This window comes from Mauremys reevesii, linkage group 2 (assembly GCF_016161935.1).
Source record: "Mauremys reevesii isolate NIE-2019 linkage group 2, ASM1616193v1, whole genome shotgun sequence".
NCBI lineage: Eukaryota > Metazoa > Chordata > Testudines > Geoemydidae > Mauremys > Mauremys reevesii.
Window position 1 is genome coordinate 18,086,366 of NC_052624.1, and position 20,668 is coordinate 18,107,033.

Consider the following 20,668-nt stretch of genomic DNA (forward strand, 5'->3'; position numbering starts at 1 on the left):
AATCTCTTATCTAATGCTTTTCGTCCACAGCTCTCAAAGCACTTTACAAAGGAGGTCAGTATCATTATCCCTCTTTTTCAAATGGGGGAAACTGAGGAAGAAGTGACTTGCCTAAGGTCACCCAGCAAGACAGTAGCAGAGCTGGGATTAGAACCCAGGTCTCTTGAGTGCTTCAGAAGGCAGGTTATTGCATGAGTGCCTACTACACTGACCTCGAGGTCATTGGTTACGGGCCGCTGTTGAAAACAGCATACGGCACTAGGTGGACCACCAGTCTATTCTGGTATGGTACCTATGGATGAGGTAGCATTTGATTGTTCTTTTACCAAGTACCTGTATCTGCTGCCATCACCATGGCCTAAAAAAGACACCATTTTCACTTCTGCTTTGTTTTTAAAATGCCCAAAGTAAAACCTAGCATAAAAGGTACAGTCTGTCAAACTTCCTGCTGTTCATTCGTTTCTGAGCTGATTGTTATCCTTTAGCACTACTGGTAGGAAAAGATTGCTACTGACCACCAAGCAATGAACCCTCGCCACAATATGTGAGAGTAAAAAAACCCCCCAGAACAGAATTCCAAATGTGCTTGTAAGGCTCAGACAGGAGGAGATTTAGTAGCGATTACATTGTATTTGGAGAGGAGGGAATTGTGCACAACAGCTTCTAGGAAGGATTTATGCTTCTTGCCAGATTTATACTGTGTAACAAGGGGCAGCTGGCAGACATATCCAAGGAGCAATCTTAGAGCAGTTATACTTTTCATATCCACACTGTAGAACTCTATTCAGTGTTCCACACTCATCCCCCATGCAGAACTCTGATTAGCATCAAGAGAAGTTCTGTGTGGACTAAGTGCCAAATCTGCAGTAGAGATCCCCACAATGGATAAGAAATAGGAGAATTTTGCTCTTTGAGCTTCAGGGATACATTTTCAAAGCAGTGTGTGTAGATTTCACTGTACAACTCCCACTAATGTTCAGATTCACCCTGTGTCTCTTACACCAGCTATTGATAGTAAACGGGATAGAATAAAATAAATTAAAGAAAGCCAGATCAGACTTTGTATATAGGAAGAAGGTTGTCACAAACACACAAGAATCTCATTGCAAAGCAGTAGAGGCTAAAATCTTTCCAATTGAAGGACAGCAAGATTTTAACATAACACTTCGTGTCTGTGACAGGAGGAAGAAATTATTTAATATTTAGTCTCATGGCTAAAAGAAATAAAAGTGCTGAGAGTAAAGAGAATTGGGTTCAATTCCTGGCTCTGCCACAGACTTCTTTTGATTTCACCTCTTCCTTTCTGATGGCTACACAATGGCCCATCACTGTGGTATTTGAACACCGTGGCAAGTGAAGTAACTTCACTGTGCCTCGGTTTCCCCAACTCTTAAAACAGGGATGATAATGCTGTTTATCTACCATGCAGAGGTGTTGTGAGATTTTATTTGTTAACGTTGATAAAGTGCTTTGAGATACTTGGATGGCAAATGCTACAGAAGTGCAAAGTACTATTATATCTATTTTCAGCTAATCAGATTTTAACTAGCGGAAACGAGTGATTTTTCTCTCTCTCACTTACCTGTTCATTGAAGCTATATAGCTCCTCATACGACTATATGTAAAAATTTAGCAACTTGAAGTATGTTAAACAAATATGGAACCAAATACCTCTCATTCACTTAGAAAAATCTGTGTTCTCCTTTCGCTGCTACTTTCTTTTCTTCCTCCACTTGCCCAAGTATTGCTGCCATCATTTTCGTTGTCTGTATTGTTGTTGTAGCCTGCCCTGAAGAAGAGAGATCTGGGTAAGCTTGAAAGCTTCTCTTTGTCACAAACAGAAGTTGGTCAAATAAAAGATCATTTTTGTTGTCTATTCAATCTAATGTACGCTGTGAGCTCAGGGACCTTTGCCTGCAAAGTTCCATGCACACCTGTGTCTCCATAAATAATAACATCCTCATGTTGCAACAGGCTTATTTTTTATTTTGTTCTTGAGAACAGAAGAATTAGCAGTAATCTCACCCTTTCAGGGGGTAAACACAGTGTGATAAGGGTCTGAGCCAAAGGCCACTGAAGTCAGTGTGAATCTTTCCGTTCATTTCAGTGGGCTTTGGACCAGGCCCTGATGGAGATGATGTTGGGCCAATGAACTTGTTGCTGTTTTAAATTGATCTGAACCTCAAACTATACAGGCCGTTGCACACTGGCTAAGTTAATACAAGGGCATTTGTTTGTTTTTAAAGCCCATTTTGTTTCCTTTAGTAAGAAAGCGCCAGCCATTTTATCCAACAGAGCCCGTGCTTAAGGCGACATCCCCCATCTAGTGACTGCTTTGAAAAAGAGATTCAGATTTGAAATGCAGTTCCATTTGGATCTCTGATGAGCACCGTTCAAGGGAAATCCCTTTCAGCAGATCAATACTCTATCATCTCCTCAGGGGGATTCCCTGTTCATCCCCGTGGGTTGATTGTTTTCTACCATTTGACTTTTAAATGTGAAACATTTTGTCCATCTGTGTGCAGAGCAAATCTTGTCTCATCTATCTTTTGCTGGGGTCCTTTATAACATGGGCAGGCACCTTAGAAAGATGTATAATAATAACGACAACAACCGGCACTGAGTGGGGGATTTGATATTTAGAACTGCAGTAATGACTGCTGCTGCAGCTAAAAATAATAATCTTTAGTAATTAATAGTTAGGAACAGATGTTAATGGAAAGTGGGGAGCAGCACAGCAAATCACCTGTCTGCTTTGTCACAGGTGATTTGCTGTGCTGCTCCCCACTTTCCATTAACATCAGTTCCTAACTATTAATTACTAAAGATTATTATTATACATCTTTCTAAGGTGTCTGTCAGCAAACTGACGGTGTATTTTTTTAAGTCACTAGATTTAAAATTCTCCTGTGCTATAAGTCTGAACCAGTGCTCATTGATGTCTGCGGAAGGACTCCCATTAAATTCCATTCTAGAATGAAATAGGCAAAGTTTTAGACTTTCAGACCTAACAAAACTGGAAACTTGTCCCAGCTTTGCAGAGGTTCCTGTGCCTTTTTGGTGAATCTCTTCCATCTTCCCCCAGGTTAGCTCTAACCCTCAACCCACACCCAACTCTGCAGGGTGTCCACCCTTCACCAAACTGGCCAGCACCAACTCTCAGCAGCTTGGGCCGAGTTTCACTCCTTGTTTATACCCAGCATTTTAAACATGGTACAAGGGCCAGTTAGAAATGGAACAATGAGGATAGAGGAAAGTGAGAAACCATTAGATTACAGTACCAGCATTCACCACAAAGCAGGCCACATAAGCTTGTAGAAGCCCTTTCAATTGTTCTGCTTTTCTGTATCTCACATCCTGAAATAGAATAGAAGAGAATGTATGGGGTTTTTCTTTTGTTTGGTTTATTTCTTTAGCTGGGACTTTTTCTGCCTTTGTTTGGAGGTTGGAGGAGCTACTTTTTTTGTTTCTTGTTTTTGTTTTGTTTTGTTTTTGCTGATGTACAAGATGCCGTGCGATTTTCATGTTACACAGAAGTAAACCAGATGCATTTCCCCAAGGGCCCCTATCACACAGTAGATAGACCCTAGAAGCATGAGCTTTGATTAACATTTGTAGCTCTGCACACTGTAGGCTCATAAAGTTGTTAAGCCCATTTAAAATCCGGGTGCATTATTGTTCAGTTATGTAACATGCTAATTTGTGCATAGCACATTGCAAAGCACAAACAAAGGCATGGTGGTCTTTAGAAAAAAATTGCAACCTCGGGGACCAATCGTGCAAGGTGCTGAGCACCTCCCCACTCCCATGGGTTTCAGTGGGGGCTAAGGATGCTAAGCACCTCTCCAAGCTGTGCACTAATGCATGCAATGATGCTAGTTACTGTCTCATGGGCTCTGGTTCCCTTCACTCACCTTCTCCCGGCTACATGGTTCCATTAGCACAGGGATAGGCAACCTATGGCACGAGTGCCAAAGGCAGCTCACGAGCTGATTTTCAGTGGCACTCACATTGCCCGGGTCCTGGCCACCAGTCCGGGGGGCTCTTCATTTTAATTTAATTTTAAATGAAGCTTCTTAAACATTTTAAAAACCTTATTTACTTTACATACACCAATAGTTTTGTTATATATTATAGACTTATAGAAAGAAACCTTCTAAAAACGTTAAAATGTATGACTGGCACGCGAAACCTTAAATCAGAGTGAATGAATGAAGACTCAGCACAGCACTTCTGAAAGGTTGCCGACCCCTGCATTAGCACCATGCTACTAGGAATTCTTCTGGCTGCTGCTGACCCTGGGAGCAGATTCTCTGTGGAAAACATTATATGGTCCCTGGCTGATGAGGCACTTTGAAACTGGACGTGGGGAATGATACATATCCATACCAGGTCTTCCTTCTCCCATCCCACTCCTTGGCACAGACCTTGGCCTCACAGAACACCCACCATGGAGTATGGAAGAGGAGAAGGAGCAATGGGACATAGAGGTGACTGATCTTCTCCACCATCATATATGTGAGGGGGAGATCAAGGCACAAAAGGTCCTTCCATATGCAGGGCTGCATGTGAGGGAGAATCCCCACCATGAGATTTCAGATGCGAAGACTCCCCCTTACACATATACTTCAGGTGTATACATTTCTTTTGTTTGGCAGAATTATAGGGATGGGATAGTATGTTGTTCCTTCTAAATAAGAAATGTGTTTTATAAATCCAGTTTTAAAATTTATCTAAAATCAAGTTAATTGTAGCATTGCCTATCAGTGATCATGTCCCCATTGACAAGAGTCTAGTAATAATGGCTCTTCTAAATGTACATCTTGGATCTTTTGTCCAATGAGTAAACGCATCGTGAGACAATGGCATTTAAGAGAAAGGTGTGTTCCACTATCCTTGAAACACACACACACACACACACACACACACACACACACACACTCCAAGATTGCCTCTAGTCCTGTTGATTTGACATGAAAATGAAACCTGAACACAGAGTCTTAGCTTTCAAAAAGTAAAATACCAAGTCAATCTTGTTTATCTGAAACCCACTAATACAAAGTGATAGATACATCAGACAACAAACCCAAGAATCAATCTCTTGCCAGAACAGAGGGCCTGCTCCTGCTTCCAGTGAATTCAAACTTTGAGGTAGGGAATACTCATTGATTTCAGTGGAAGCAAGATTAGGTCCTTACTGATTTATCTCAACCATATTTCCTCTGAGATCTTGGTGCCCAGAATGGCTCTCTGCAGGCATTGCCTCCATGTGCTGTAATCCCATTAGATGTTACAAGTCAGTCCAGGTAGCAGTTGGATGGGAATCTCTAAGGCAGCAGTTCTCAAACAGCTTTTCTTGGTGGTAGGCAGAATTAACCACATCTGGGAACATCTGTAGTAGAGGGAATGAGATGGGGTGGCAAGCAGTCCAGGGGGGAAGGGAAAGGGACCAAACCTTTCTCAGTAGAGCTGCTGCACTAGGGAATATGTAGGTGCTGTAGGAAGGTATTGGGGCTTCAATAAGAGGTGCTTTTCGATCTGATTCAATGACCCAGCTGATTTTTAGGAGATGCAATTCTGAGGTGTAAATATGAGGTTTGTTGTTCCTAGGATCTTCCAGAGATCACTTCTGAAGTATATAGGTTTTACATCAAGGTCTCTCCAGCCCATTCCCTTCCCATTTTCTTATTTTGAGGGGCTGATCTTCACATTATTATGTATTGTTTGTACTGCAGGAGCACCTAGGAGCCCCAGTCAAGGACCAGGACCCCTTTGTGCTAGGTGCTGTACAAACACAGAACAAAAAGAGGGTCCCTGCCCTAAAGAGCTTACAGTCTAAGACAAGCGGGAACAGATGGATACAGATAGATGAGGGAGTACAAGTGAACAGCGAGACAGCATTGGTCAGTGTGACAGGTAGTGGTGTCAGCACACCAGCAGCCTAGCCATTATCAAGATGTTCGTATGCATCGTGGCAAAGGAGCTTTTAGAGAAGGGATTTGAAGGTGGAGAATGAAGTAATTTCACGGATCACCTCGCAAACATGTGGGGCAGCATGGGAGAAAGCACAAAGGTGCTTGTTTGAAAAACTAACGAGTGGGTGGTGGAGGCTGACGTCATGGGTCAATCGGAGAAGGCACATGGCTGCTGCAAATGTACGGTATCCCTTGTAGTCCTACTTGCTTTAACATGTCTAATCTCCCTCTCAGGGGAGTCCTTTCAAGGTCTAGGTGTTATTGCTACATTTCAGCTGTTAATCCCTCACCTGAATTACTTGAGATCCTGCTGATTCCAGTGATAGATTCACCTTCTTCCTCATGGAGCCCCAAGACTAGATGGCTGCAAAAACTTAATGGAGTTGAACACCAGTCAAAGAAAATTGCTTTTAAGTGGCTTATTTTGTCCCTTGGAGGCTGTCACCTCTTCACCATCCCTTTATGTGGACTAGATACGATTCCAGCAGTGGAAGCAAAAGTTTAAAAAAAAACACCCTCTGTCATCTACACTTTCAAGATGTCACATGAGGAACATGATCATGTCATTATTTTAAAAGATCCTTTCAGTATCTGAAGACCATTTCCAGCATCTGCAGATGCTTAGAGAAAACTAAAGATTTCAGTCAATGCCTCCATTCCTCCAGACTAGATTACTGTAACTCCTTACCATTTCCCAGTCTCTGCTGGATTTTTAAATCACCTCCAGTATTTGCAGAATTTCACAACAAAGACCATCCTGTGCCATGAATTTTACATCATTCCCAATGGACATTCACTGACTCCTGCTATGACAGATGATTGATTTTAATGTTGTATTAGCATTTGTGCCAGGTTTTGCCTGGCCTGCTGCCAAACATTACATTGTTGTATGTGTTAGCCACACAGACAGACTGTAGTCAGCTAGACTGGTTAGACTCCTTACTTTGTGGCTGAATTTGACTGGGTTGCTGACTCTGTCGAGCAAACTTGTTTTGTTACCTGGAGCTTTTCTGTTTTATGCTCTATGTCTGGAATTCAGTGCCCTGTGGGTAAAATGTGTGGGATCCCTGGTTGTTTTTAAGAGCAAACCACAGATCTGCTATATATATATATATATATGCTTGAACCTTTTAATGAGTTTGATTTGCTTTCATTGTCTGCATTTTCTTTTGATCACTGAAAAACACTGTTTGGGGCTTACGTGAAGTGGGCTGTACAATAAAATGTTGGGTTATTTCTCAAGACATTTTAAATAGGTTTGGGTGTGCAAGCTCACAGGCGTTCATGTGCGCACTCACACATGTATGCTTAAAAGAGAACAAGCCCAAAATATCTCAGGAGAAGTTTCCCAATCTATTTAAGCACTTACATTAAAATTCAGGGTTTGGGGTGGCTAGTGCTGCATCTTCAGACAGTCTAAGTCTTTGATTAACTGTTCCAGTATGTCTTTGATTCCCTTCAATATTTTGTTTTCTTCTCTCTTTCTGTTGATCTGTGTGCCTTCTGGGAAGTGTTTTTCTTTCTGACATCTGTCTCTTCTCCTCCTTTGTGTACATTAAAGTAAACAAGTCATTTAATTGTTTAACAATGTATTTTCCTTCTGTCAGAAATAACCTTCCCATCTCTTGGAAGATTTGCTTTCTCCCTCAGTCACTACTGTACCTCTGGTTCTTTGTGTACTTGGACACATTTTTAGTTACCATAATCTCTTCTACAATGATTTTTGTGCTCCATCTTGCTTTTCTTATCATACTTCACACATGCTTAACTTTTTAGTCTTCACAGTTCTTTAGAGTCCTTCTGCTTGTACATATCTACCAGTCTGTTTGGAACAATTTAGCAGTCTCTCCTCTAGAGAGACTTAGGCCTAGCATAGCAGAGTTGAAACAAGTCAACTTTGAGGCACATTGGGGATGTTTGAACGCCTGCTCCATCTTATATCTGGTTCAAAACAGTGAGTATTGTTTCCTCACTTCGAAAGCACTAAAATCAATCACAAATTTAAGGGACTAAAGAAGAGACAGTAAACCTTTAATAGGAATGTCCCCAGTGATTTCCAGGTTTGGAAATGAAGGCGAATGGACAGTGTTTGGTTATAGAAGAGGATAGTGTACAATGAAAATAGTATAAATGTGTAATGGAAGTGGTTCATTAATAAACATTGTATGAACTAACTAATAGTGCATGAAGACTGCATCCAAAATCACCCATTTTGAAGCCAAAATCCGGTACAAATGAGACCACAAGGGGAGGTTAAAAAAAACTGCAAGGCCTATATACAAGTAGCTGTGAGAAGCACAGGATCTTCAGAGAGGCCTGGATGATTGTTATAAATGATAGTTCTATACTCCTGGAGAAAATTCTGCACCACTGCACGCATGCAGAATTCATGTCCCCCTACAGATTTTTTTGTTCCTCACAGAAAATAGATTCTGCCAGCGATTACACCTCTCACCCACCAGGGGCTGATGTGGTGCCAGACGAGAGGGCAGCAGGCTCAGGTCCTGAGCAGCCAGCCACAGAGAGGGAGGAGGAGAGGCTGCTTTCCTCACAGCACCATGCCCATGGGGTGAGGTGAGGAGGCATGGGATATGGGGGAAACAGACAGAGTGGGGCACACAGGGCTGCTGGGAGGTCACATAGACTGGGGTTCAGAAGGGCTAGTGGGGGCGACAGACTGGAGCAGGGGCACAACAGCTAGTGTGGTGACAGAATTGAGCCAGGGGCTGAGTGGGAATGGTGGTGCATGGACATGTGGAGGTGCAGGGCCACATGGCATCAGAGGGAGGAGAGTGGCTGAGTTGGGGTGCAGGGACATATGGAGACAATGGGGTGAGAGGTTCAGGGACACATAGGAACAGAGGAGGGAGATGGCTGAGTGGAGGTGCAGGGACACATGGGGGAGGGGGAGTGCAGGGACACATGGGGATGGGGGCAGATGTGCCTGACTGAATGGGAGAGGCTAGTGGTCAGCCAGGGTCTGCATGGGGGAGGCTCCCCAACTCCCTAACAATCTTGCTCTCCCCCTCAAAAAAACCCTGTTCCATACTTCTCCCACCCCCACCCATCAACCCTCCAGGTTTACTCCCAGGCTTCTTCCCAGCAATTTACTTCCCTCTCCCTCAGCTCCTCTGTTACCCCTGATTCCCACAAGCCTTTGCACTGCTTTTGAGCTTTGCAGGAAATAAGCTTCTGTATTGTAGTTTAAATAAATTACTACTCACAGTTCTGTATTAATATGTCTAGTAAAGAATCTATTTGTCAAAAAATATTTCCTGAGTCTTTTTGTGTTGTCTGTATTGTTACAGACCTATTTGCTGACAGGTATTTTGAAATAAATTACCAAAATAATTGAAACAGGCATGCTTATATTGTGTTATTTTGACAAAAATATTCAGAATTTTGCAGAATTTTAGAATATTGGGTGCAGAATTTTTAAATCTTTTGGTGCAGAATTCTCCCAGAAGTAAGTTTCTAGGAGAAGATACACAAGGGATTGGAGACAGGAAGTACCTGAGAGAGTGGCTTCCAAGAGGGAATGGATGGCTAGGCCTCCACACATGTATCTAAAAAATAGGGAATGCCACTACAGTTTCAGGTGAAAGTTTAGCCCCAGCTGAGAGGATTCTGACTTTGGTACAACAGCCAAGAAACCCAGGAGAGAATCAGAAGGGGCTGGGTGAGTCTAAGGAGTGTTTTTATAGGGATTCAAATAGGAAAACAAAGCTGAAAATACTTTGAAGATTACATAAGAACATAAGAATATAAGAAAGGCCGTAACGGGTCAGACCAAAGGTCCATCTAGCCCAGTATCTGTCTACCGACAGTGGCCAATGCCAGGTGCCCCTGAGGGAGTGAACCTAACAGGCAATGATCAAATGCTCTCTCTCCTGCCATCCATCTCCATCCTCTGACGAACAGAGGCTAGGGACACCATTAACTAACTAACTAACTAACTAATTAACAGCTTTTCCAGTGAAGTAAAAATAGAGAATTGTAGCCAGTTCCACCTGCAAATGTCATGGGTAGAATTTCATCTTTTTCCTGCAGATATTTTAACACTGGGCTTCGACCCACATGGACTGCAACACACACTTCTTCGTCTCACAGCCATCCACCCTTGCACTGTGCATGGGGGGACTTGCAAGTGCTCCTGAAAGGGAGAGTGAGAGAAGAAACCAGGATTTTTCATACTTCTCTAGGAGGGCAGTGTGACAGATTTTCATTACCAATCTGTCAGTTGATCAGGCTGGGACCACAGGATCTTTTTGGGGAGGAGATGATGAGGCACACCACGTGTCTGAATTTTAAAGCTTTATTGATAAAATAATAAAATAACAGCAGAGTGTGCTTGGAACACTCCCACGTCACTTAGGGGAAGAAAGAAAGCATGAGAGCCCTAAGCCCTAACCCACTTTCATACTCACACATGCCCGACCCACGGCTCGCCAGGCCTGGGTGTAACGTAAGAAGAAGAGGGGTGGAGGGGTGGACGGGAGTTCTTGCCCTGAGCCCAGGTTGTCCGGGGAATCCGCTGTAATCTCCAAATTGCTCCAGCTCTCAGGAAGGTTTTAAGTCCTGGGTTCCTTTGGGGGTGTTGTCATCCAGGGCCCCCTGTGCCTGGTGCTCTTTATACCAGTCCCAATTGGCTTACTGTGGCCTTCTTGGCTGACCAAAACACACCGGCTTCGGAGAATTTATTTATCCTTCTGTTGGCCTTCACCGTTGTCGCCTCATTCGCTCTGTTTTCGCTGCTATCTTTGCAGCTCTGGACTTTGTTTCCTTCTTCGCTGGCCTCGCTGTCCTGCAGGTGCAGGTCTGTGTAGTTGGATTTTTGTTTTCATGGCCACTCAGGCAACTTTCAAGCCCCGTCTTTCTCGGCTGCGAGCCAAGTCTCGGCTGTGAGCAGTGTCCTTGGGCAGCGGCCAGTGGCTTATCTGTGAACTGAGCTTGTTAGCTGCAACGTTGAGTTACGCGTTTTCTGCTGTTTTCTTTTTCTTCTCCCCCCTTTTCAGCCTCTTGTGACCTACAAAGAAACCTTCCACTCTCCACTCACACACCTTTAACCCTCCCCAAAATGCGTTGCGATGCTTGCAACAGCGCTAGCAATATACAGTGCTGATCTGCCTTCCTGGGGGACTTCCTAAGGGGAGGGGGCCATTGGGGTGTGACAGCAGCTTCTGCGGGCTAAGGTGGTGGGGTGAGGAACAGACTCAGTGGGCAGGTGCAGCTGGAGTTCCTATGCTCCTCAGAGCCTGATTTTCAAAAGAGTGTATCCCCATAACTCCCCTGGAAGTCAGTGGGAGCTGAGGGTGCTCAGCACTTCTGAAAATCAGGCCTAGCAGAGCACAGCAACTGCTCCCTTCTGGCTCCCCTTGGGCAGGGATTAGCTCAAAAAGGATAAGTAGCAGGTGGAGCCAAGGCTGTGCCCCGCCTCCACACTGCCCAGCACAGCTGGACTGGCACACAATGGGAGGCAATATATTGTATCCTTCTAGGGTGATGTAGCCCTGGGCGGGCCCCCTCTGCACACCTACCTGAGGCAGAATCCTCTCCTCCCCCGAGGTCCTCCTGGGGTCATGTGACTTCACCTCACTCCCAGTGCAGACCACTGATTCCTGACTGAACCCTCCAGTTCAAAGCTGGCTAATGCTGTCGTGCCTTTATGATGGATGCTTGGGCCTTAATAAGGCAGGACATTCCTGTCATTCCCTTTTGTTTCCCACTAAAGCACACCATACAGGTGGTTAAAGGTCCTTCTCCTGCTTTCCTTGACCAAACCCTGAGCAGTGTCACCCCTCACAGCATAACAGGGATGCTGCAGTGGATGATCCTATCTGAGAGAGAGATCAGCATGAAAACCGAAAACAGAATTATCAGGAGCAACTCAAACTGCAAGAGGAAAATGTTTAGGGGTGGATATTTATCAGTTTGTCGGTGTGCACCTGTAATTCTTATCCTAGTAATGGGAAATCCATGCACCCTTGAAGGCAGAAAAATAGGGCCAGCTTAGAGTAGGTCTGCACTTTTGGCAGTGTGTATCATATAGACACTACACGCCCAGCTAGCATGGGTATAAATAGCAGTGTAGACGGTGAGGTGCAGGATAGGTGAGTAAAGTGCCCCCCACACCTGAACTCTAGGGTATCTTCCCTGCACAGCTCTCTACACATCCAAGCCGTGCCTCCCCCATCTAAACACCTATTTTTAGCAGTGTAGCGTCCCGCTGCTTCCCCACTGAGAGGCTCCAGTTGCGGGGAAACACTCTGGCAGGGGGAGGCAGCAGGAACACGCTCTAACAGTTCCCTACTGCTGGAGCCTTTCAGCGGGGTGGGGAAAGGCTCTGGCAGCTCCCCCCTGCCAGAGCCTTTTTCATCCTTGCGGGACGGAAGCAGAAATTGTAACTGCTCCTGAAGCAGCTCCTGGAAACATTCTTCCTTTGGAGAATGAAGACCATACGAACACCACTGGGGTCATGCATGCTATGCTGGAGCAGCAAATGATATGCACCTTTTAAAAATGAGTGCAGTGGCTTAATAGCTTTCTTTGATAGGGTAACAAGCTTTGTGGATAGGGGGAAGCGGTAGATGTAGTATACAGGCAGTCCTCGGACTTAGGACACAATTGGTTCCTGAAAATTGTGTTGTAAGTCGTAACTCAGAACCACAATCCACTCCGATTCAGAAATGTCGTAAGTCCTGTTTGTCATAAGTCGAACGTCGTAAAGTCAGGGACTGCCTGTATCTTGACTTTAGTAAGGCTTTTCATACTGTCTCGCATGACCCTCTCATAAACTAACTAGGGAAATACAACCTAGATGAAGCCACTATAAGGTGGGTGCATAATTGGTGGAAAACCGTTCCTGGGGAGTAGTTATCAGTGGTTCACAGTCAAGCTGGAAGGGCAAATCAAGTGGGATCTGGCAGGGATCAGTTCTGCATCCGGTTCTGTTCAATATCTTCATCAACCATTGAATCATAGGACTGGAAGGGGCCTCAAGAGACCAATGATTTAGATAATGGCACAGATAGTACACTTATAAAGTTTGTGGATGGGAGGGGTTGTAAGTGCTTTGGAGGTTAGGATTAAACTTCAAAATGATCTGAACAAACTGGAGAAAAGGTCTGAAGTAAATAGGATGAAATTCAATGAGAACCAATTCAAAGTACTCCACTTAGGAAGGAATAATCAGCTGCACACATACAAAATGGGAAATGACTGCCTAGGAGAAGTACTGTGGAAAGAGATCTGGGGGGCAGAGTGGATCACAAGCTAAATATGAGTCAACAATGTAACACTGTTGCAAAAAAAAGCCAACATCCTGCAGTGTATTATCAGGAGTACCTGTAAGCAAGACATGAGAAGTAATTCTTTTGCTCTACTCCGCGCTGATTAGTCCTCAACTGGCATATTGTGTCCAGTTCTGGGTGCCACATTTCAGGAAAGATGTGGACAAATTGGAGAAAGTCCAAAGAGCAACAAAAATTATTAAAGTTCTAGAAAACATGACCTATGAGGCAAGATTTAAAAATCTTGGTTTGTTTAGTCTGGAGAAGAGAAGACTGAGAGGGGACATTATCACAGTTTTCAAGTACATACAAGGATGTTACAAGGAGAAGAGAAAAATGTTCTCCTTAACGACTGAGGATAGGACAAGAAACAATGGGCTTAAATTGCAGCAAGGGTGGTTTAGGTTTGACATTAGGAAAAACTTACTAACTGTCGGGGTAGTTAAACTCTGAAAAAAAATTGCCTAGGGAGTTTGTGGAATCTCCATCACTGGAGATTTTTAAGAGCAGGTTAGACAAACTCCTGTCAGGAATGGTCTAAATAATACTTAGTCTTGCCATGAGTGCAGGGGACTGGACTAGATGACCTCTTGAGGTCCCTTCCAGTCCTATGATTATATTATTCTGTGTGCTTCCTCAAGCGCTAGTGCATGTGGCAAGGATCACAAATTAGTTTTTGGCTAATTAAAAAGAGCGGGATCAGGCCCTTATATATAGCATCAGCCTTAAAATATAATGCATGTGAACTTACTGTGTTTTCCAGTCTAAAAGGGAAAAGGGCACACATTTTTAGACATAATTGAATTTAACTGGTGGTGTCTAATTATTGCCTTTCATTTCATTGTATTGTAAAAGAGGCAAGAGAAAACAATGTGCTTACGGAAGGAATAAAAGTCAGACAAGTGAAAGAAGAGAGGCAGTGTGGTCTAGTGGTAGAGCAATGAATTGAGACTAAGGACACCTGGCTTCTATGCCCACCTCTACCGCTGGGCTACAATGTGACCTCAGGCAAGTCACTCCTCTGCTCTGTGCCTCAGTTTTCCCATCTATAAAATGGCAGTAATGATACTGACCTCCTTTGAAAAGCACTTTGAGAGCTACTGTGAATAGCACTATATGAAAGCTTTATTCATATTCTTATTTATAGACTTGTTATATAAATACAAAGGGTTGTAATAGCAATTATCAAAAATAATTATTTGCATTGAGTATAAGCACCATCAAAATAATGGGAGACAACATGATGCCTATGATGTGACAAGATGACATTATGCAGCACTGACATTTACAGAAGCACACTATTTTTGATTGCATTTGCCATGTTCACTGATGTTCTTCTTTAAAACAAAGGTAACAGATGAAGGAACAGGAAAAGCATTTCAATTTTATTTTTAACATACTGCGATTCAGTATTATTAATAACAGCTCTTCCCCTGAAAGCCAAGCTGTATATCAGTTTATGCAGTAGTAATAGAGATGCCAGAGTTCCCTGCCATCATGTTCAAAACTAAATTATCAGGCAGAAAAGCCATGGGGTGAAGAAGATGAAATTATATTATCTCATGGCAGTGTGTTTCAGAACTGTAATTATTGTTTGTCCTTTGTAGATATCCCAAGTGTTGATAAATACAATTATTTTGTTTGCCTTCCCTTGACTAATACTTAAGGCTTAGGCTAGTCATTGGTAGAACGAATGTATTTCAGTCTTTTATTAGTGAGAAGAGGTATTTGTCAGCTGTTCCTACCCACACTTGTTACCAGAAGTAGTGCTGACTACATGTTAAGTAGTCATTGAATTCCAGTAGTAAGTGCTGGCAGGTTCTAGCCAAAGAAGCGGACGCAAGTGGATGTGCTGGAACTTCAAAGTAGGGACTGCACAAGTTTAAAGGATGAAACTCTAGAGGCTGAAATCTTTGTCTTTTTTTCAGGGATCCCCAGAGTTTGTATCCGCCCGAAGTTAGTAACGCAAAACTTCAGTACGCTGGATGGGGTCCGAAGGGGCAACAATTGGTAAGATAGCACAAGCATGGAAATGAGTTTATACAAACACATGCTGTTGTCATTTTGAAAAATCAGTATTAATAGATATTGTGCCAACTACCCCCTTTTCTCTTAGAGCAATTCTTCAGTGGCTGATTTCTTACAACCAACATGTGTCTGGAGCGTTTGTGGTATATTGTCCTCATGCTATTAAAATCCTAACTCATCTCTGAATGTTGTGGCCCCAACTTTTCAAAAGTGAGCATGCTAGGTTATGCCTGTCCATCAGCACACCCCCAACTTGTACGTGCTCAATGCACTTGTACACTCAATGCATGGGGATACACTGGCATTTTGTGTCTGCACATACCATTACTCATGTGCATAATATCAAAACATATGTTTGTTGAGAACAATGCAGTGAAGCCATGATCCCCTCAGTACTACTGCAGTGCAAATATTTAATAATAGAAAGTATTCCATAGGCAATGTCGCCAAAGCTCTGTTTTCCACTTATCTAGTATAAATTGTCTCCTTTCTTGCTGGGTCTGCCCTGCTCCACTCCAGTCCTTCCTCAAGTCCCTTCTATTGTTCAGTCCTGCAGGTTTCTAAAAGGAGTTGATTTAGCAATAGCACCTGTAGCACCTGTACAGGGGTTGTTCTTAATATTAACAAATATATGTCATTTATTAATATTCTATAGTAGGAAGATAAATAGATTTTGTTCAAACGGCTGATTATTTGAAATACAGAAAATGAGCACTTTGTCAATAGCAACTTGAGATCCTGGATTTGATTATCCTGGTGTCAGTTGTAGGGCAAACTTCTCTACACCGGTCTACCTTAGGTGAAAAATCCCTGCTTCATGAGAGGTTTCTGCTTCCATGGAATGTCTCCAGATTTGCAATACTGTAATTATTTTGGCAGACTCAGAACGGGACATCATCCTCTGGGGTAGCAGGGACATGGCAGTTTGTCTGTATTGACAGACCTGTGTAGAGTTGAGGTATGTGTACACAGTAGCTTCCACAGAGCTACTCTGGATTTGCACCTGAATTTGGCCCACAATGGCTTGTGAAATGGACCAATGTAGACAAGGACCCAAATCTGCAGGGGTGAAAAGGGGAGCCCTCATGGAGTGCTTTGTTCCCAAAATTATCATGGTCTCTTCGTGGCTCATGCGGGTTTCCACACGGTGAGAGCTTGTGCAATCTCAACTGTCAGCTCATAGCTCCTGCTACCTTAGGTGTGTTCTTCCTTAGAGCAAGCGTTCCCTGTCCTCATTTCCTGGTGCAAATCCAATATCTAAGCTTTTAAAGTGCCAACTGTCACCTTTTCTCAGAAGGCACAATTAAAAGGGGGCAGCCACAAGTTCTGTTAAGCAGGCAGTGAAGCCGTGATGTTTTTGCTTTTATAAAAAGCCTGTTTTAACATTTGCTTGCAGGCTGATAGGCTTTCTGTGCAGTAGAGCAGGAGGAGGAAGCCATGAATGTTTTTGATAGCATTGTCAGGAGAACTTAACACCTCTTGTGTTGAAATCGTACCTTCCGGGAGAAAGATTTTATAGCTGGTTCTAAGGATTTGTTATCTGCTAGAGGCATTTGTGCTACTGCACGTTCAAATGGGCTTTTACACAGAAAATTAATCTTGAAAAGTGGCCAGGGGAACCACACTTGTTTTCCTCTCAAGAAATATTCTCACAGGCTAGCTGTCAAAAATGTTCAGTATGTGGCATTACTGGAAGATGGCTTCCAAAACACTGAAGGAGCCGTACATGCACTACTGTGGTTCATGACAAAGAAATGGCAGCAGCTGCCACTGCTGGCAACTAAGTCCTCTCTTCAGCACTGTGGCTTGTAGGAGGCACAGGAATGGCGCTCATCTTCCGCTTCACCAGAAAAGTCAGCTTTGACGCAGCTGCAGACCTTATAGTTACTGCACAAAGAACCTAACAATACTGATGCAGGGGTTTTCCTGCATGTGAAAAATGATTAGAAAGACATTCCTCTTCTCCCTGCACATACTCACACACCCCTCTCTCGCTCCATCTGTCACGTGTACCATTGGACGCCTTCAGTATGTTGACCTTGTGGCCATTGTGGTGTGGATTGTACTAGCACATGTGAGGTTTGGGTTTGAGAGCGAGCTTTGGACTCCAGACTAGTGGAAATGTGGCGTGTTCACACTGATGTAACTCCATTGACTTCAGTGGCATTGCTTCTGATTTCCACTGGTGTGGATGGAAGGCGAATCGGGCCCTACTGTTCCTAAGATGTGAAGAATCTGCTGTCAGTCTTCTTTGGAACATCTTGCTGTCTTATAAGAATAAACTTTGTTTGGTGACCTGAGTGAAATGACTTGGTGATCCTCAATCTATTGGCTTCCTGTGCTATATGTACCTTTTGTGCTTATAAATAGCAGATGGCTGCTTCAAGAAGTGAAAATGTGGCACTTCTTATAAGGTATAAACAATAAGGTACTGGTGGGGACCTTTAACACAAGAATGAGAACACTGAAAGAGGAAAGCTTGTAAAGAGTTCAGTCATCTTACAACAAAGCAAACACAGTTTAAACAGTTTTACTACTTCTATTTTCTGTTGGGAAAAAAAAAGATTATACCATGATAGGACTCTTTCGAGCATAAAAGGATAACAGAGACTGAATAGTTCTGGCTGATCAGATTGATGATTTCAGATGATTTCTGATGCCGACGGAACTGTTTGCAGTATATTAACTTTGGCAGTGCTGTATCTATTTCATTGGGCTTCCAATCAGTACCTATAATTCCATATGTATAAAGAGATTTTCATTAACAAGGAACTGCCTTTAGAAAAACTGAAGAATAGAATAAAAGAAGGGTTTTTTCCCTGTTACTTAACTGTTTAATTTTTATTTTAGTACAAAGTGAGCTGTTCAAAGCATAACAAAAACTGCACTCTTCTAATCTGAAAGACAAGGCAACCTGAATTGTGCTCGGGCCATTTCTTATGTCACGAGTGTATCTTCCTTTCTTCAACAGATTTTCTGCTGGGGTCGATCACTATAGTTATCTGCCATTCACTCCTGGAATTATCGTGTAATACTACCAAGTACTTGAGATTTATATGATGGTCATCAAGACCAGCCCTCTGCACTGAGACAGGCGTCCAGGACCGAGACTATCCCTGAGAGGTGTTTGTCCAAAACCTTCATCAATGGGGATTCCACAATGGACAATTAATTTGCAATTAATTAGAAAAAGGAACATAGCCATACCAAAACCCAGACTTATCCTCCATTCAGTTCAATATCTTGCCTCTACCAACAGCCTATTATGAATCCTTCGTGGAGAAATGAACAAATTCCATATCATACATCCCCAATTGTTTAAGACGCATTGTGGGACAAAATCTCTTCCTCTCTTCACTGGTGATCATTTAGGGCCTGATCCTGCATCACTGATGCCAATGGGACTTTTTTCCTTTGACTTCAGTAAGAGTGGAACTGGGGGTTTAATGCATTAGGATTGGTAACCCGTGTCCTGACTAGTGTAACTGCAGATATTCTTTTATATGTAAGTCTCTAACCCCCATTATGAATCTTGCCAAGATATTTACATCAAGAGCCTCCTGCAACAGCAAGCTAATTATGTGTTGCATTAAAACAGTATTTCTTTTTGCCCCTTCTAAATATATTATCTTCTAATTTGGTTGTATTTTTTGTCCTTGTATTCTGGGGTGAGTTAAGCCGAAGCTTTTATATATACTGTGCATTTTATATACCTCTAGCATATTGCTATTTTTGCTCTTTTCCTTGCCAAGCAAAATAATTTTAGACGTTTAAACACAATATTATTGTTGTTGTTTTACAAAAATTCAAGTACATAGTCAGGCTTTGAGATGCACTAATGTGGACTTTCCAATCTACAGAAAACAAATCAGTAACATATCGTGGCATAGATGCCCAGGAAAAAAGAACAGGATAAAGAAGATGGAAAAAACCATTCTGTGCTCATTATTCAGTATTCCAAAACTACTTACACTGCCCCAGTGTGTAATGGCCATCTGCTTCCCAGTGGACATAATGCCTTCTCATAGGGAAGCAATCCAGACTCCAAAACCAAAGGGCCTATTTTTTCTCTTTGAAAAAGGTTGGTAAGGTTCTGAGAGTTATACCCAGTCTCTCACACATTAAGAGAACAGACTATTCGATTGTTTATTTCACTTGAGTCTTCCCAGTCTTCATAAACTCCATGGGCTCAGTCATCAGCTATGCTGAGCTTATACTTGGTACAGCTGAGAGCAGTGAAGGGATGGGAGAAGATGGATAGTTTTGAGCCTCATTTCTGCTCCCCCATTCCTGGCCTGGTGGAAGGCCAAAAGCCCTTGGAGTGACTCAGATCTGCTCTAAGCTGTGTCAGCTGTAGGCCCTCCATTAAGTGTTTTCTCCCCCATGGGGGGTGGGGGTGGGGAAGGAATGTTTTTAATTCTACCTGCTCATCAAGTCATTCTCCCAAAGGTGCATGCAAAAGAAATAGACAAAATAGCTGCAGATTTGGCAGCCCTGAATGTGATGATTTGGTGCCTAGGACGGACAGCCTCATTGCCTACCCCTAAGCCCAGCCCTGATGAGCTGGGGCCTACTGTTATGCAGGCCGGGGATCTGTCAGATCACCGTCCCCTCCTGCCCACCTCCTTCCTTCTCTTCTCTTACACGGGTTGGAAGGGACAGGTGATGTGAAGCCAGTGCACTGGCCTTGCACCAGCTGAGGAGTCCTCTGTGTTGAGAGGAGGGCTGTCTCCCCTTTTAGGACAGCTTTCCAGCTGGTGTGTGCTGCTTCAGGAGTAGAGTGGAGTGGAGGATCTGGGTCCAGTGGTTTAGCTTTTTTGTGGCTATTTTTTAAAAATCCCTTTCTTCACTTTCCTCCTGAGGGAGCTTTCAGTCACTAACATCAGCTACAATGCTGTCAGCTCTTACTCTGTCTTGTGTGCCTAATTATATTAAAGAGAGAGAGACCTGAAACAGAAACAAACTAAATGATCTGCATTTTTTGTAACAATCCTCTCCCAGGAGTAATTTCCCTTTGCCCAAGTTTTCTTTTGTCTTTTCCTGTTATGTTACCTGTCTGTTTTAAATTAAATAAGCTGTCATGGGATAAAAGGGAAGGTCCTTTCATGGATTGAGAATTGGTTAAAGGACAGGGAACAAAGGGTAGGAATTAATGGTAAATTCTCAGAATGGAGAGGGGTAACTAGTGGTGTTCCCCAAGGGTCAGTCCTAGGACCAATCCTATTCAATTTATTCATAAATGATCTGGAGAAAGGGGTAAACAGTGAGGTGGCAAAGTTTGCAGATGATACTAAACTGCTCAAGATAGTTAAGACCAAAGCAGATTGTGAAGAACTTCAAAAAGATCTCACAAAACTAAGTGATTGGGCAACAAAA

The 20,668-nt window shown here is 43.1% G+C and overlaps 1 protein-coding gene across 44 annotated transcripts in view; it reads left to right on the forward strand.

Annotated features, from left to right (window-relative positions):
• DPP6 (dipeptidyl peptidase like 6) overlaps positions 1–20,668 on the forward strand; it is a 714,691-nt gene that overhangs the window by 529,773 nt on the left and 164,250 nt on the right. For all 44 annotated transcript variants that reach the window (XM_039524563.1, XM_039524587.1, XM_039524562.1 and 41 more), the window contains one exon: positions 15,193–15,274. In XM_039524563.1, the coding sequence (XP_039380497.1) occupies positions 15,193–15,274 (82 nt within the window). The remainder of the gene's footprint in view (positions 1–15,192; positions 15,275–20,668) is intronic.